This window comes from Canis aureus, chromosome 24 (genome assembly GCF_053574225.1).
Source record: "Canis aureus isolate CA01 chromosome 24, VMU_Caureus_v.1.0, whole genome shotgun sequence".
Lineage (NCBI taxonomy): Eukaryota > Metazoa > Chordata > Mammalia > Carnivora > Canidae > Canis > Canis aureus.
This window is the reverse complement of record NC_135634.1, coordinates 41,119,597-41,136,105: the sequence shown is the minus strand read 5'-3', so window position 1 is coordinate 41,136,105 and position 16,509 is coordinate 41,119,597. Positions and strand designations below refer to the sequence as shown.

General features: G+C 40.1%; 1 protein-coding gene and 1 long non-coding RNA gene across 3 annotated transcripts in view; one reads left to right on the top strand and one right to left on the bottom strand.

Annotated features, from left to right (window-relative positions):
* The window catches only part of COL4A3 (collagen type IV alpha 3 chain), a 130,590-nt gene that overhangs the window by 55,929 nt on the left and 58,152 nt on the right, over positions 1 to 16,509 (bottom strand). Inside the window, exons 2-11 of the mRNA XM_077869032.1 lie at positions 13,765 to 13,821; positions 10,863 to 10,952; positions 7,560 to 7,604; positions 6,845 to 6,889; positions 5,836 to 5,898; positions 5,098 to 5,151; positions 3,835 to 3,861; positions 3,245 to 3,319; positions 1,030 to 1,092; positions 868 to 903 (exon numbers count right to left, since the gene is read on the bottom strand). Of these exons, the coding sequence (XP_077725158.1) occupies positions 868 to 903; positions 1,030 to 1,092; positions 3,245 to 3,319; positions 3,835 to 3,861; positions 5,098 to 5,151; positions 5,836 to 5,898; positions 6,845 to 6,889; positions 7,560 to 7,604; positions 10,863 to 10,952; positions 13,765 to 13,821 (555 nt within the window). The remainder of the gene's footprint in view (positions 1 to 867; positions 904 to 1,029; positions 1,093 to 3,244; positions 3,320 to 3,834; positions 3,862 to 5,097; positions 5,152 to 5,835; positions 5,899 to 6,844; positions 6,890 to 7,559; positions 7,605 to 10,862; positions 10,953 to 13,764; positions 13,822 to 16,509) is intronic.
* On the top strand, positions 863 to 7,693 carry LOC144296126 (uncharacterized). Of its 2 annotated transcripts, none has more exons than XR_013363284.1 (3): positions 863 to 1,115; positions 1,844 to 2,010; positions 7,404 to 7,693. It is a non-coding gene; the product is annotated as an uncharacterized LOC144296126 (long non-coding RNA). The 2 variants fall into 2 exon arrangements; XR_013363283.1 differs by having other exon boundaries at positions 1,814 to 2,010.

The following is a 16,509-nucleotide window of genomic DNA, read 5'->3' as shown; positions in this document are numbered from 1 at the left end:
TTCCATGTGCCTAAGGGCACGGCATAAAGACATCTTCCCTTGGTGAAGGTGTCACTGGCTCTTTTCCTGTACCAGGAAGAGGAGACAACTCTTATCTCTGGAGTCAGCACAACTGAAATTTGCATAAACAAACTTCACTGAAATAACACTTGTCTTCCATTAGTTTCCTCCATATGTTTACCTTCCCACAATTTACTGCCCCTATAAGCTCAAAACCCTCTTCCTTTGTCTTGTGTCACTCCTCTGCAAATTTATCACCCTTTGTTAAAATGATACACAAGCCTCTGGGCCTGACTGCCTCCCTGGGGTTTTTATTTCATTTCTGTGAGGCCCCCATATGGATTTGAAATAAACTTCCTTCTGTTAATTTTTTTTTTTTTCATTTCCATTTGCATGTCCCCAGTTAAGAACCTAAAAGGGTAAAGAAAAAGGTTTTCCTCCCCAACGGGAGCAGTTGGTCTTTTTACTACAAAGCTACGCAGGACCCTGCTTAATGAATACGTGAATATTCATCCTTTATTTAGTGGCACCAAGATTAGGTTGGTGTTGGGAAGCAGCCCACTACAAAATTTTATAGGCTAAAGTGTTGGGTGATCAGTAGGATTATGGGAAATGGGAAATCTATGGACTTGCCTTTTCCTGACAGGGAGCTCCTTATAACATAAATATTAGGCATCACATTAGTAAGTGCAGGGAGAAGAGAGTGAGTGAGGGGTACAGAGCTGCCTGTCCTGTTCCCTTCTCTGCTGAGAATCCTGTGGCTTCCAGAGAGCGGCCAGGCAGTGACCACATGTCCAATCAGATCATGTTTGGCTTTTAGCTTGCTTAGGGTGTTCTGGCTGTTGTGACATATGAACTGTAATCTACCTTAGGTCCTGGAGGTCCCATGGCTCCTGGAAAGCCCTAGAAAAATCCATAAGTTAAAATCACAGCAGGAAATGTGCCAAGCCAAAAACTCTATGTGAAGTTTTTAGCTATAATGAATTTATTAGGTTACAGTGTCTACAGCAGTGATGACTTCATACTCACTAAGAATCCCGGAGGGCCAGGTGGACCAGCAGGTCCCGGAAAGCCTGGAAGGCCTGGTAAACCCTGTAAATTACAAGAAGAATAGAGTAAGTTTGAACTTACTTCTCACCTAAGAACAATGTCCAGTAATTAAACCCATCAAAATATTTTAATGAAATCTGAGGAGCATGATGCCTCTCATTTATGGCTGCAGTTAATTACAAAAAAAAGAAAATAAAATGCCTAAAAGCAGTTGCCATGTATGACAGGCTGCCAGAAATATCCTGAAGGCAACCCTTCCAGGAGAATGAGCAGAGCAGTTTGCTTTATTTTAGAGGAATTTTACATTTTTTTTAATATTTTGCTTTTCTATCTCTCTGTCTGCCTGTCTCTCTCAGCCAAGCATGCTCTTTGGTAGAGCCTTCCACTTGCTCACCTTCTGCCCAGAATCCTCTTTCCTTAGACATCTTTATGACTCATTTCCTCTCCCTTTTCTTATTTTCACTCAAATGTCACCCTTTCCCTGTCCACCCAATCTAAAGTCACAGCCCTCTTTCCAACCTGACACAGGATCCTACCCCCTGCCCTTGCTTTATTTTCCTCCTTGGCATTCACTGTTATTAATACACCAGGTACTAACTAATTTATACCTTTTCTGTTTTCCCCTACTAAAATGTAAGCTCCATATGGGCAAGAATTTTTTTTTTTTTTACTCTCTTTTGGCTAATTTGTGGACCATGGTATCTCTAGAGCCTAGAACAGCTGCTGACACATAACTGGGATGTAATAAATCTTTCTTGGATAGATGAACGTGCCATTGTTATATCTCCATCAGCAGCACACTGCAGTACCTAGCCAACATTCAATGCACATTTGAGAGACATATCAACATCCCAGATTGCTATCTCTTCTTATTGGATCCCTTCCTTCAGCATCAGGCCCCGTAAATATTTCCTAAGCAAGAAAATGAAGAATCATCATGTTCTGCATCTTCCCTCAAAGGTCAGTAAAGGCTCCTAACTGCATTGTTGTGCTGTTTTGTGGCTCACCATCAGTCAGCATGGCTCACTCTGGGAGTTCGACAACCGAAACTCAAAACTTTGTCTCACTTAGTCAAATTTCCAGAACTCTCCACATATACCTCTGAACTAAGTTAAAGTACTTCTGGTTAATTAACCTGGAAGTTAGTTCCTGTGCCTTAGGTCTACCAAAAGATCCTTCTGAATCACAAAGTAAAGCACACATAGTCTCCCAAATAGCTGTGTCTCCGAATCCATTTGGGATCATACTCAGATTTACACACATATAGTTCAGAAAGTAAACCACTCAACAGGAGAAAGATGCATTTAAATAAAACCCAGTTACTTACTGTCATGCAAAATTTGAAATAGGGTTGTTATTTAACATGATAGTTTTAGATGATATTCAATGTATGGTACAAACCTATCCTTGATTTCAACCAATACAGAATAAGTGGAGCATAACTATTCCTTGAAGATTCCTCCTTAGGTTTAGGAAAACCTGGGTAATTGAGATTTAAGAAGAGATTAAAAGACTTGTGCAGAAAATCATCCTTTTATGTTAGTTTCATGGAGTTTCTTAAGAGGTGAATGTTTTAGAATGAAATGAAATCGATATGTAAACAAGAGAAATATGAATGTCTACTGCAAACATTTTTTTTGTGATTGTCAGAGGTGGGAGTGGATGGTGGGTGAAATGGATGAGGGGAGTCAAAAGGTAGAAAGATCAGCTATAAATAAATAAGTCTCGGGGACATAAGGTACAACATAGTGACTATAGCTAAGAACACCATACTCCAGATTTGAAATTTGCTAAGAGAGTAAAGTTCTCATCACAAGATAAAAAGAATATTTGTCCCTATGGTGATGTGGTGATGGATGTTAACTAGACTTACCATGGGGATCATTTCACAATATGTACAAATATCTAATCATTACCTTATACACCTGAAACTAATAGAATGTCATATGTCAATAATTCCTCAATAAAAAAAAGAAAATGAAACAAAAAGAGAAAGCAGAAAACAAATCATACAAATGTTCCCAAGAGAGTTTAGAGATTTAGGGGAAAACAGAGAGAGGAGAGACAAAGATAAGAGTTTCAGAGACATACAGAGAGGAGAAAAGGGAGAGAGACAGATAGACAGGCAGAGCCAGAGAGCCAGAGAAAGAGCCAGAGGATTGAGACTAACAGGACCTTTTCCAACGTGCCATACCTGGAATCCTGGAGCTCCTGGCAACCCAGGGTCACCTCTTCCATCAAGTTCTATACCTTCTGTGGCAGGAGCACCCTGGAAAATGAAAAACTTCATTAAACACGATTAATGTTACATTTTCCAAACTCCTTTTAAATGCTGATTCATGGTCCTACTGCTTCAAGGATAAAAACGCTTTTCAGGACATATACTTGGAGAATGATTTAAGTTTGTGTAGTCACTTCATTTTGAAGTAATCAGAGATTTTCCTATATCCTAAAATTGACACTTTACTGTGGAAGGAAGAAAGACACAGGGATGGTAAACCATATCTCAAGATCCCAACATTAGTGGCAACTTCTGAGGCTGGTTCTCTTCTCCTAGACTCTATTCCCTTAAAGGATTTTATAAACGTTGTATTCCTTAAGATATAAGTATGACAAGAGCTAAAAGAAGTTGTTGAATAGGAATAAATATCATGTCCTGATTATTACGAGGTTTCTGAATTAGTTATGAAACCTGATTTGTAATTACTTACATATCATTAGTAATAGAAGTCCTTTCATATGTACAATTAGAGATTTTCAATAATAATGTCACACATGACTTACTTTTTCTCCTTTCAAGCCAACAGCACCCTAATAAAGGGAAACCAAATACACAACATCACTGCTTTGTCCTTGCTACTCTCGTGCCCCATCTCCTGCTATTTCCCATTGCTTTTTTTAATTTTTAAAATTTAAATTCAATTAATTAGTATATAGTGTGTTATAAGTTTCAGAAATAGGGCTCAGTGATTCCTCAGTCTTATATAATATCTAGTGCTCATCACATCATGTGCCCTCCTTAAGGCCCATTCCCCAGTTACCCCATCCCCACCACCCTCCTCCCTTCCAGCAACCCTCAGTTTGTTTCCTATGGTTAAGAGTCTCTTATGGTTTGTCTCTCTCTGATTTCATCTTATTTTATTTTTCCCTCCCTTCCCCTAGGATCCTCTGTTTTGTTTCTTAAATTCCACATATGAGTAAAATCATATGATAACTGTCTTTCTCTGAATGACTTATTTTGCTTAACATAATACCCTCTAGTTCCATCCACGTTGTTGCAAATGGCAAGATTTCATTTTTTTGATGGCTGACTCATATTCCATCTTGTGTATATTCCCACTGGTTTTAAAACATGCTCAAATTTCTTTCATTGAAACAAACAAAATCTCCCCATAGTCTCCCCCTACCAGTGCTACCCTGTCTCTCCTTCATGTCATCGGTGGCCTTCCCATTCTGTTCACTCCTCAATCCCACACCTGCCTCCTGCCTCCATGCACACTGGAGATATATCCCTTGCTAAGGCCTGCAATGGCAATGACATTGCTAGAGTCAATGACAAGATGTCAGACTTAATTGGACTTTTCAGTAACTTTAGGCAGCTGTCAGTCACTCCCCTCCACTGAAATACATCTTTCCTGGGCTTTCATAATATAGCCCTCTTGGTTTTCTTTCTTTCATCAGTACTGTTCGTCTTTACAGGCTTCTTCTCCTCCACCCAGACATCCCATGCTGGGGATCCTAAGTCTTTTCTGAGGTTCTTTTCACCTTATTCTCTCGCTCCTTGTGTCACCACCATCGGGGTCTCTCCTCTGAGCAAATCAGCAGCCTTTCACTCATCTCTGCTTGGATGTCTCACAAGCAACATAAAGCCTCAAAGTGCAAACCTGAACTCATAGATATTTATTCATGCATTCCCACCCATGAGTTGAATGTTCACTACTGGCCTCCCCTGACTTCTGCAAAGTCATGGTGAATTTCGGTACCCAGCCATTCTGGAGTAAATGACCTGTACTGATACTTTATACAGACTTAGAAATGGACACCTACCGGGATCCCTGGGTAGCCTGGTGTCCCTGGAAGGCCTGGAAACCCTTGCTCACCCTGGAAGGCATACAAAGCTTGTTATTCTTTTCGGTTGTTCTAGAACAGCCTATTGAGATATTTTCTCTGTTCCTCTCTTCCAGCCCTGCAGTGGTAAATCTAGACTAAGTAACCCAAATTCCTTATGGCTACTGGGTCATGAGGCTGAAGGCCAGAAAACCATTATCTTAATTGAAAACAGAATTAGAATCTACTGTTTCTCAAATTGTGCATAAACGGCAAAAGTCTAATTGTGCCAAGAACTTTTTAATTGCTGTTTCCTTGAAACTTGAGTAATTGGTTCTTTCATGGCCACCATTCTGGGGGAAAGGAGGGTGGCATTGGGAGACAAAGAACATGAGTGAAAGTTGGAAAGCCCAGTCACTCTTTTCCAAAGACAGATTTCACATTCCCAGCTTTCATTTCTGACTTGCATACACTCACAGCCTCAGGTGAAAGTAACCAGGTGAGCCCCCAATTGTCCTGTAGGAGAACATGAGAGAACCTCCTCAAAAGACAATCAGAAACCAAGCCATAAGAAAAAAGAGAGCCATCATGTTTCTGTCCTGAAGACACACACCCATGGTTCTGGCTAAAAGAATCTCTCAAGCAAAGCCTGCTGTGCCTTCTTTCTCCTCCTTCACCTTGATTGATCCATTCTGCAAAAATGTTTTCCTAACCATTTCCTGTGTGAGAAGTACATACCTTAGAACCATTGCATCCTGGTACACCTGGAGGCCCATAAGGCCCAGGATGGCCTGGGGTGCCCTGAAAACAGAGCAAGTTTCGGAAACGTGACATCAGAACCAGCCCCCAGGGGACAAGTGGCAGTAGTGAGAGAAGAGATGGGCCAGTTTAGTTATTTAAATACAAATGGCTATTAAATGGTTAAGTAATATATTTAGCTATCTTAGATAATTTAAATAAAACTTACAGCAAATAAAATGGGCTAATCGAAACCAAAAATTATCAAGTGAGATAACCAATATTTTAGTTAAAACAAAAGACCTTTCTATATAAAATGAAGTCGCTTAACGTGCTGTTTTCAGTGGGAAGAAAGTAAAGGAAAAATAAGAGGGATGTGTACACAAGGTAACCATCATTTTGTTATTCTACACTATTAATCTATTAATAATCTATTAGTTTGATTATTTAATTATTAATTTATTAATATAGTTTAATTATATATAGTTTATATTATAGTTTAATTAATCTAGTTTATTAATTTAATTATTCTACACTATTAATCTATTAATAACTATTAGCAGTTAATCTATTCTATTCATTCTATTCTATTCTCTTCTATTCTAATCTATTCTATTTCTTCATTTTATTCCTTTCTACTCCACTCTACTCCACTCCATTTGATTCTATTCCATCTATCCTATCTTGTCCTGTCCTGTCATATCCTATCCCAACAAATCTAGTACATCCCATCCCATCCCATCCCATCCTATCCCGTCTCATACTATCAAGTTCCATCCTTTCCCATTCCATTCTATTCCATTTTTGTTCTGCTTGATTTCAGGAAATCCAATTGGACTTGCATGTCCTAAAAATATACACTCTAATATATTATGTGATTCTCCTGTGACATCTTCATCATGTAGCACACGTCTCAGTGCCTATTTCCTTGTGCTATTGTTTTAATCTCTTTATTAAAATGAGCTTTCTTTTTATTTTTTTAAATTCACACATTTTCCCCGTTACTTACTGGAAGTCCAGGAGGACCTGAAAATCCCGGCAAGCCAGTTATTCCCTAGGGACGTAGAAAAGGGGAAGGTGGCAAGAAAAACACTTTAAATGTGTTTCAACCTGTAGTCATAAAATTATTTACCATTCTAATAACCCCATCCTGCAACTGTAATTAGGAATGGCTAAAAACTCTCTGAAAAGCAAAACAAAAATAAAAGGTTTGACAAACTTTTCAAAATCTTACATTTCTAAAAATTCTTTTTTTAAAATTTTTATTTAAATTTTAAGTAGTTAAATTTTAGTTAGCATTATTTTAAAAAGAGATGATTAAGGTTGTTTTTGCCTTTTTTGGATAGATTTTGAGGGTATAACTTGCATACCGTAGAGTGCTTCAAGCTTCTGCAAACAGTTTGAGAAATGTTTACCTATGTGTGTGTGTACATATGGGTATCACCACCATCCCATCCAGACGGGGAACATAGCCACCCACCGCTCCCCCAAGATGACTGTCTCACACCCTTTCCCAGTCCATTAATACCCATCCCCAACATATTAACCACTGTTTTCCACCATTACAGATTACTTTTACCTGTTCTTGAACTTCACCTACAGAGCATAGCATACAGAATGTACTCCTTTGTGGCATGTGTATAACTTTTACAGTGCAGAGCTCTTATTTTTTAAAGAAGAAGAAGAGTTTTCATCAATCAGGATGGACCAGTTGGACTACTAACCCTTACACCTTTGGGACCAGTGAGTCCTGGAAGTCCTGGTGAGCCCTAGACCCAGAAAAAAAAAACAAACAAAAAAAGGCACTGGAAATTACTTGGCACTAAGAAACCGTAAATTAAAAGTCCTCATTTTATTCACATGCCAAACTGTTTTGTTCTTGTGATTATTCTGGTGTTAACACAGTTGCTTGTTTAACTTGTTTAACTGAAGCTAAATATTTAGCTAAATATTTAGCAGAAAGGACAAAAATTCATTCAAACCCCTGCTACTCCATGTGGGATGTGTATTGGTATTGGTATCACCTGGGAGCTGGGAAGAAAGTTACCATGAGCAAGGTCCATAGACATTGTGCTAGAAAGAAATCAGCTCATTTCTCAAAGAATTGGGGCTACTGGCTAGTTAAAATAGAAATAAACTTTTAAAATATCAAACAAAACAAAAAAACAAAAAAAAAAACCTGGGAGCTTGTTGGCAATGCAGCCTTTCCAGTCTTCCCCACCTCTCAGATGGATTGATTCGGAATTTAAGTTTTCACCAGATTAGCAAATGACTCTTATTCACGTGAATGTCTGAGAAGAGCTGCTGTAAAAGCCTCACCTTAGCCAGACAGCTGCTGAGGTCTGATAAGGATGGTGATACAATTACAACAGGGGATGGGAAGGGTGGCCAGTATTTCTGGGCACGAGGAATATTTTATTAACCAAATGGGCCTGGCAGGCACAAATAAATAAATAGCCAGGCAATAAACTGCCAGCACCAGAGATAAACTTGCTTCGGGCATATAATGAATACAGTTGAGGGGCAATGTTTCTCAGAGAATAACCTTAAATGGAGACTTTTTTAAACTAGGTCTCTTGGTGTGAAAGTTCCATTGTCCAAAAGCTGTTTTTATCATTCCTGGGAGTTTCAGTACGTTTTGGTCTTTTTATTTATTTATTTATTTATTTATTTATTTATTTATTTATTTATTTATTTTTGAGAAAAGGGTTGTTACAGAGTCTGCTGAGATTCACGGTCAAGGCCACAGTTGGCCTTCACTGACCGAGGGGGACTTCCTGGGTGCTTGCCTGGGTGCCCCTCCTCTGTAGGACGCTATCTGTGGCATGCACGGGGCCAAACATTGTAATTTTTTTCATGCATAAAATATTTTAAATTAGGAGAGGACATTCTTAAACCTGAAGAAAGCTTTTTGGTCAGGTTTAATATGATCTAATTGTCTGCTTTTCTTTTTTGAAGATTTTATCTATTTATGTATGTGTGAGAGATAGAGAGAGAGAGAGCACTAGACAGAGTAAGCAGGAGGGTGGGGGGCAGAGGAAGAGGGAGAAGCAGACTCCCTGCTAAGCAGCAAGCCTGATGCGGAACTTGATCCCAGGACCCCGAGATCACAAGCTAAGCCGAAGGCAGACGCTTAACCAACTGAGCCACCCAGGTGCCCCTCTAATTGTCTGCTTTTGATCAAATTATCTTTTGTGGCTACATCCATAAAGTACACTGTCATGTATGAACTCCATGACAACATGGCACCCAGATTTTCTGGATTAACTTTATGGAATCGTGTTTACCCATCGTAAACCCCATATGTTTAAAATTATTATTTTAATTGATTGTTGGCTTCTCTAAAGGAATGCCGATTAACAAGGGAGCGGGGGCAGAGAACCAAACAGAAAGGAAAGAGTTGGCGTGAGACTGACCCAGTCCAGAGTTGAAGTAGCCAATTCATTTTGTTAGTGAAATAGAGGAACATCCTAGGCCACACCCTGGAGGAAGGCAGTGGGGATGGTCAGACACTGAATGGGTCTGAATTCAGACACTAAATATCCAGAATCTTATTTTTTTTTTTTTCAAAATTAGGGTCAGAAGAAAGAGAAATGGGAAACAATGCACAAAATGAATCAGAAAGACACAAAATGGTAGAATTTCTGGAAAACCACAACATTTTGCTTGTTTAATTAGAAACTGTAGGCGTGGGCTTAGTTTCTTTGGTTATGGGAGTTTGATTCTGGCATCCTATAAAACCAGACTTGAACTCCGATTTTGCCACCTTTAACTGCAGCACTCTGAGTGTTGGTTTCCTCATCCCTACAATAAAGAGACTGAGTCACCATAGTCATGATTTCTGGGATCAATGTGAAGAGTAGATGGCATAGAGTCAGGAGTAAACGTCCCAATACCTGGCACAGAATAAATTTGCAGTAAATGTTGCCTTTGATGACTATGTAAGTATTCCACACATTTATGAAATTTAAAAGGACTCTGTGGGGATCGATTACAATGATCTTTCATAGCTTATTAGTTAGTTCACGGCTTGCTGGAGGCCAGCAGTCAGGGGAACAACCACGTGAGTGCATGAGAGCCCAGGCTTAAGTCTAGCTAACGTCCACAGCAGGAAAGAGCCATCAGCAGATCTAGCGGTTATTCGGTTCTTTAGCAAATCCTCTAGGCTATTTGTTTAAACAAAGCCCTTTGTTGTATCACAGACTTTAGGATAAAAATGTGTGATGAGTTGAGAAAGAGGAACCCATGAAAGAAGAGAAGGGGGTGACAAAAGAGGGGAATCCAAGGAAGGAGGATCCCAGACACAAAGAAAGACAAGTTTTTCAAGGAGCAGAGAGTCATCCACAGGGTTGGAAACAAGGCAGAAGGGTCCAGGTCAGATAAGGACACAAAAGTCATGGGTGGTTTCTGCAGGAGTGTTTTCAGGGACTAAAGGCAAATTATGGCTGGCTGAGGAGTGAATAGGAGATGAACTATGGTTAGCTTGGTTGGTTCCTTTGTTTGTTTTTTAAATCTTGACAGAGAAAGAGAAGACAGGGAAAGGATGGCAATTCTTTGCTTATAGGACCCAAAATATCTAGAGGACATTTTCTATTAGTGTGGGGGACATCTGGATGCTTGAGGGCTGACACAGAAAAGCTAATCAAAAAGAAAGGAATGATCAAGACCTTTGACCAGGGATCAGGGACAAGTGGAGGAATGGACAGGTCCTGAATGGAAGGCCAGAAGAACTCATCCTTTCGTGCAAGATGAAAGAAGAGAAGGGACAGATGCAGATGCAGGTATAGAAACTGTGTGGATCGAGGAGGAGGACGTTGAGTAGGGAACTTCAAGATGATGAGCACTTGAGTCATCTTGAGATAAAATGCACTTCTGAGGACCTGGCTAAGACTGGAGAGCAGGAATTTCCATGGCGCCTACCAACTGGCTGAGATGCAGAATTCTCTCCAGGATCCTGGCAGCCCAAGGGTAGGCATAAGGAAGGTTAGGTGAATTGGGGATGTTCCAAAGCTTATAAACCGACATACCTTGGGTCCCTGTGGTCCAGGCAAGCCTTCGGGACCTGGGAATCCCTTCTGGCCAGGAGAACCAGCAGGTCCAGGAAAGCCTCTTTCCCCCTGTTGGACACCAACACAGGATAAATAACACAGAGAATAGCACTGTCCACCCTGTCCACAACCATTGCTTTCTTTTCTTTACAACTTAATAGTGACATTTGACATTTTTTCCCCCTCAGATCAACAAAATCGGCACTCAGCAGTAAACGGAAAGCTACCAGCTGTCAGTGTTTGTCTACGGGCTTGAAAGTTTGACCAAAGTTTGCCTTTGGTCTTGTAGGAACTACTTTCCCCCCCAGTGGTGGAGCTATACAGAGCAGAGATTAAGAGAGAGAAGGAATCCAGGACTGGGGTGGCGGGTGGGTGGGGGAAGCCCAGTTAGAAAGTTGAGATGAGTGCCCTGTGTTTGCTTGGGGATGGAGAGAGAGTGAGGCCAAGGCCCAGGAATGTGTTTGGGGAGTGTGCATAATTGCTATGCAGCTTGAAAAGAACAACATGCAGGCTATCAGTGTTAGCCCTTTCTTGATTATACAGGAATTAGTAATCCAATCTGTTATTTGTGTAGGAGATGCAGGAGATATCAAGAGCAGCATAACCAAAAGGGCGGGCTAAATCGGTTTTTAGAAAGAGTTAGGTGATATTATGAGAAAGCCCCTAGTAACGAGCGCGTGAAAATAATTTAGGCCCAATGAGTGACACGCTTCTGCCAACAAAAAATTCTCTGGTGAACATGGATCCTGGGATTACTCTTAATAGTAAAGGTTGCTGGTTGATTCAGTCGGTTTAATTGCACAATTAGCAAATTAAAGTTTTAAACAGAGAAAGAGATCAAGTCCGTGGTTTCATAATGCTGTGTGCACACACATTCCATAAAAAAGAGAAACCAAAAAAAAAAAAAAAAGAGAGAGAAACCAAAGAATTTGCTACTCTGCTCTCAATGCTCAGTTACTCTCACATAACCTAGAGCAGCATCGTGCACATAGTAGGGACTCGAATTCTTTTTTTTTTTTTTTAATTTTTTTATTTTTTTAGGGACTCGAATTCTTGAGCACAAAAACGAATTCCAGCTTTCCCAACACGGATCTGAATAGACTACATCCAGAGCTTTAGGGAAAATCCTAAATCAAAGTATGCATTAGTTATCGGATAATTTAAACTAAATAGAATAATCGTTACAGTTAGTATGTAAGTTATATGGAAGTTATTCTATCTGAAGAGCTAAAAATACCTTTTCCAAAAATATTTTTCGTCGCCCTTCAATACTGTTGAGCAATTCATTAGTGTCCCTGACAAAAGGCTCTGACAAAGGGAAAAACTTTAGTTCGGCCTCTGTCTTAATTATCACAAATTGCAAGTTAATGGAGCGAATTAATGAGATTTCGCGGCTTTCTTTCTTTCTGGGGTTCTGCAATGGAGCTACGGGCTGGCCCCGCTCTCCGGAAAGCCCGGGCTTGCTACGAAACTTCCCCATCCGGGCAGGGGGCGAGGCGAGCAGCTGCGTTCGTGTGGCCACGGCTCCTTTCACCGGCGCCGGATCCTCCTCGGGTTTCTCTCGGGGACCGGGGCCGGCGCCCTTGGGGCCCGGGGCTCCCGGCGGGGCGGCGCAGGGCGAGCCTGCGGAAAGCGGGGGAGCCCTGCGCGCCTGCGGAAAGCGGGGGAGCCCTGCGCGGCCCGGGGCTGCCGGCGGCCTCGGCAGGCGCGCTCGCCGGATGCCGCCGCCAGGGGGCGCGCCGGAGCCGCAGCCCTGCAAGCCCGCGGGGCTCAACGGGTCCAAGCCAAGCGAGCTCTCAGCAGCCCCCTGGTGTTTACCAACATTCATCCTATAGAGGCGTTCTTTTTTTTTTTTTAAGATTTTTATTTGAGATTTTTAAAATTTATTTTATTTATATGAGAGACACAGGCAGAGGGAGAAGCAGGCTCCACGCAGGGAGCCCCGTGCGGGACTTGATCCTGAGACCCCAGGATCACAGCCCGGGCCGAAGGCAGATGCTCAACTGCTGAGCCACCCAGGGATCCCCTATAGAGGCATTCTTACAGGCTTTTTTTCTTCCTTCCTTCCTTTCTTTTCTTTTTTCCTTTCTTTCCTTACTTTTTCTTTCGTTCTTTCTTTTCTTTTTTCATTCTTTCCTTTTTTCTTTTCTTTTTTTTCCTTTCTTTCTTCCTTTTTCTTTCGTTCTTTTCTTCTTTCTTTCTTTCTTTCTTTCTTTCCTTTCTTTTCTTTTTCCTTTCTTTTCTTTTTTCTTTCTTCCTTTTCTTTTTTCTTTCTTTCTTTTTCTTTCTTTCTTTCCTTTTCCTTTTCTTTTCTTCTTTCTTTCCTTTCTTTTCTTTTTCCTTTCTTTCTTTTCTTTTTTCTTTCTTTCTTTCTTTCTTTCTTTCTTTCTTTCTTTCTTTCTTTCTTTCTTTCTTTTTTTGCTAACTCATTCCTTTTTATTTGCACACCCAAAGAGCTACATTTTTTAAATTTTTTATTAAAAAAATTTTTTTTTATTGGACTTCAATTTGCCAACGTATAGCATAACACCCAGTGAAGAGCTACACTTTAATGGACAATATTTACACAAGTTGTCTGAAAGGTTCCAGAAGGCTTTCTTTAAATTTATTTAGTTTTCTATCTATCTATCTATCTATCTATCTATCTATCTATCTATCACCTAACTATCTATCATCTATCTATCTATCTATCTATCTATCTATCTATCTATCTTACCCCCTCCCCTTTTCTCTGGTTAAGGTTTATGTACAGTTTCTTTAAAATTGGATTTGGGGAATGGAATAACACACTGTGGGACTTTCTGATATGAAGGAAAGAAGAGCAAAGTCCTGGATGAGCTCTACAGAGGGGAAAACTGCAAGGATAGGGTTTGGGGCTTACCTTCTCCCCTTCCAGCCCATCGCAGAAGCACTGGCCTTTGTCTTTACAGACACAGCCCTAGGAAAAGGGAAAAAAAAGAAAGAGTTTTGCTTAAAAAACAGCTTCATGGATCTTGGCTGATGGGGCAAAAGCAAATGCACTTTTCTGTTCTTTGAGCATTAAGCACCATTCATAGGAGCCAGGCTAGGCTGGGGCAATATAGCCAGAGAAATGGAGCCGAGAAATGAGAAGACGCATATAAAGCTGTCGGGTGAGTGTATGTCATTTTTATTATATTTGGGAATTTTAAGTCATTTATGGAAACGATGAAGCCAACTTTCCTTTTTCTCAGAATAATGTAGAGCTGTGCCAGATGAAAGCGCCGTAACTGGTGAATGGAAAGTGGTCTGATGTTGACACATTTCTTACATTTAACATAATGCATATATATATATATATATATATATATATATATATATATATATATTTATACACACACACACACATATGTGTGTATTAACTGGTCAGATCCTCTATAGGTGATTCGTAGGTTTTCTTTTCCTGCAATGATGTTCAAGATCGAGAAAAGATGATCAATAACCCACTATGTGTCTTTAAGAAAAACAAACTAATTCATTGACTTATCAAAATGTTCTTAGTATAAAGCAAAACCAAAACAAAACAAAAATGTAGTTGTGAGCTGGGGAACTCTCATCCCATCTAAGCAGTTACTTGATACATTCTAGAACCTATGCTTAGGCCAACACCAATGAAGGCTGATTTTTAAAAATGTCTCTGCCAGCAGAGGAACAAAAAAATAGTTTAAAATACTGAATTGAAAATGTGTTTTGACACACGTTCTGTGTTTACGTATCCATCTTTTTTATTTTTTTCTTCAGGTTAATATTAACGGAGAATGAGTTTGCTTTCCACAGGAAAAGAATATTAATTGACAGCAAAGGCAGGGCAAGTCTAGGACCTGTGCTGGCTGGTTGGTAGGAAAAATAAAAGAAGAAATTGCCTCAGATATTTCCAAAGTGGTGGGCTCTATTTATTTGTTCAATTGAAATGAAATGCTCAAGCAAAATCATCTTTCGTTAAATATATTTCCTGAGCCTGGAGCAGTAGGCTATGCTGCCCTTCAAGGAAGGGAAGTGTAGAGTAATTTTCAGACACCACATTTATATACACCTCACAATTTATAGCAATGGAAAGTGATTGACTGAAAAGGAAAATCTCTATTATCTCCAAGGGTTGGATATTTGGTATTTTTTAGAAGACTAAATTTTGCTGATGTTCCTCCCAGATGTTTGGGGTCATTAAGTCACACCTTGACATAATGATTTAACTTTGTCTTTCTAAATTTTTAAACTCTTATGTTCATTTCAATCACATATTTACGTAAACTCTACAGAAGCAATAGTTGTCAAAGTGGGGGTCCCTAGACCAGCAGCATCTGCAACACCTGTAAACTTGTCAGAAATGCAAATTATAGGTCCCACCCCAGATCCCCTGAATCAGAAATCCTGGGGCGGGGGTTGTCTCAGTATTCTGTTTTAATAGGCCCTCTGGGTGATTCTGATTCCACTGCTCTAAACTAGCACCTACAGTCTGAGTCTGCAAGATAGAGCTAATTCTCTAAATGTTTCTGAACACTAGATCATTTGACACACTAATTTGCACATCTGTTTTTTGTTTGCCATGTCTTTTTTCCCCGTCATTCCAAACAAGTAGCCAGGCTTTTGTGCCCTTCACTTTAGGGATGCTTTTGTCACGAGCTGAAACAAAAGCTGTCTGAAGACAAGAGCCCTGGCTTTTGTTTCTGGTTTAAGCACCTGCTGATAGTTGGTCCCAAGAGTTGGAGGGGCAAGCATGCCTCTCCCACACAGCATTTGGAGGGGGCAACAGAGCCTCAGAAAGGAGTCTGAGTCCTACACCCAAGGCACCAGATATTGGGCAAGGAAGTGCCACCTGCGCCAGGACCCAATGTTTGAGTTCACGTGGTCGTGGTGGCTCAAGTGGACAAGGAGCATCTCTGACTCTTTGTGTCCCAGATACAACACAGCACTTTCTGAGAATCTCTGGACCACAGAGAAGAGAAGGCAAATTACCAATCCTTTAACCTCTGAGAAGGTACACGGAGGTCATGAGATAGGCCTTATTTTATTTCTTGCAGTGGAAGCTGTACGTTACTAGAAATCTTTCAATGTTAGCTTGAACAAGTTGTGTTTGCCCCCAGATGAGATGAGGTCCTCCTTCTTATTTGCTCCCATGGACCACTTGTAGTTACACAAGTGCATTTGTATTTAACCAATTTGTTATTTAATGATTAATGTATATTTTCCCTGGGTGCCCGTAAGGCCTAGGAGGGAAGGAATTCACATCAGTTACCCTGATGTAGAAGATATCCTGGACAAATGCTTGTGGATTGATTAAATGGATCCATGGGTAGGTAGAAAACTGGTAATTTGTTAACATCCAATTTGGACCTGGAATTTCAAGATATATGAATTATATGACTACTGCTGCGCTGCCGTGACTGAGATATTTTCTCTAGGCATGAATTATGCGCAACTGTGGTTGAAGAGGCAAAAAAAAGAAACTAGAAGCCTTGGCTATTAATTATTAACTTAAATAATTAATGTACAAATAATATATAAATAACATAAAATTATTAATATAAATATATTAACATATTTAACATATGTTAATATATGTTAAAATAACACAAGGCTAATTACTTGTTAGTTGCTTGGAATGAAAAAT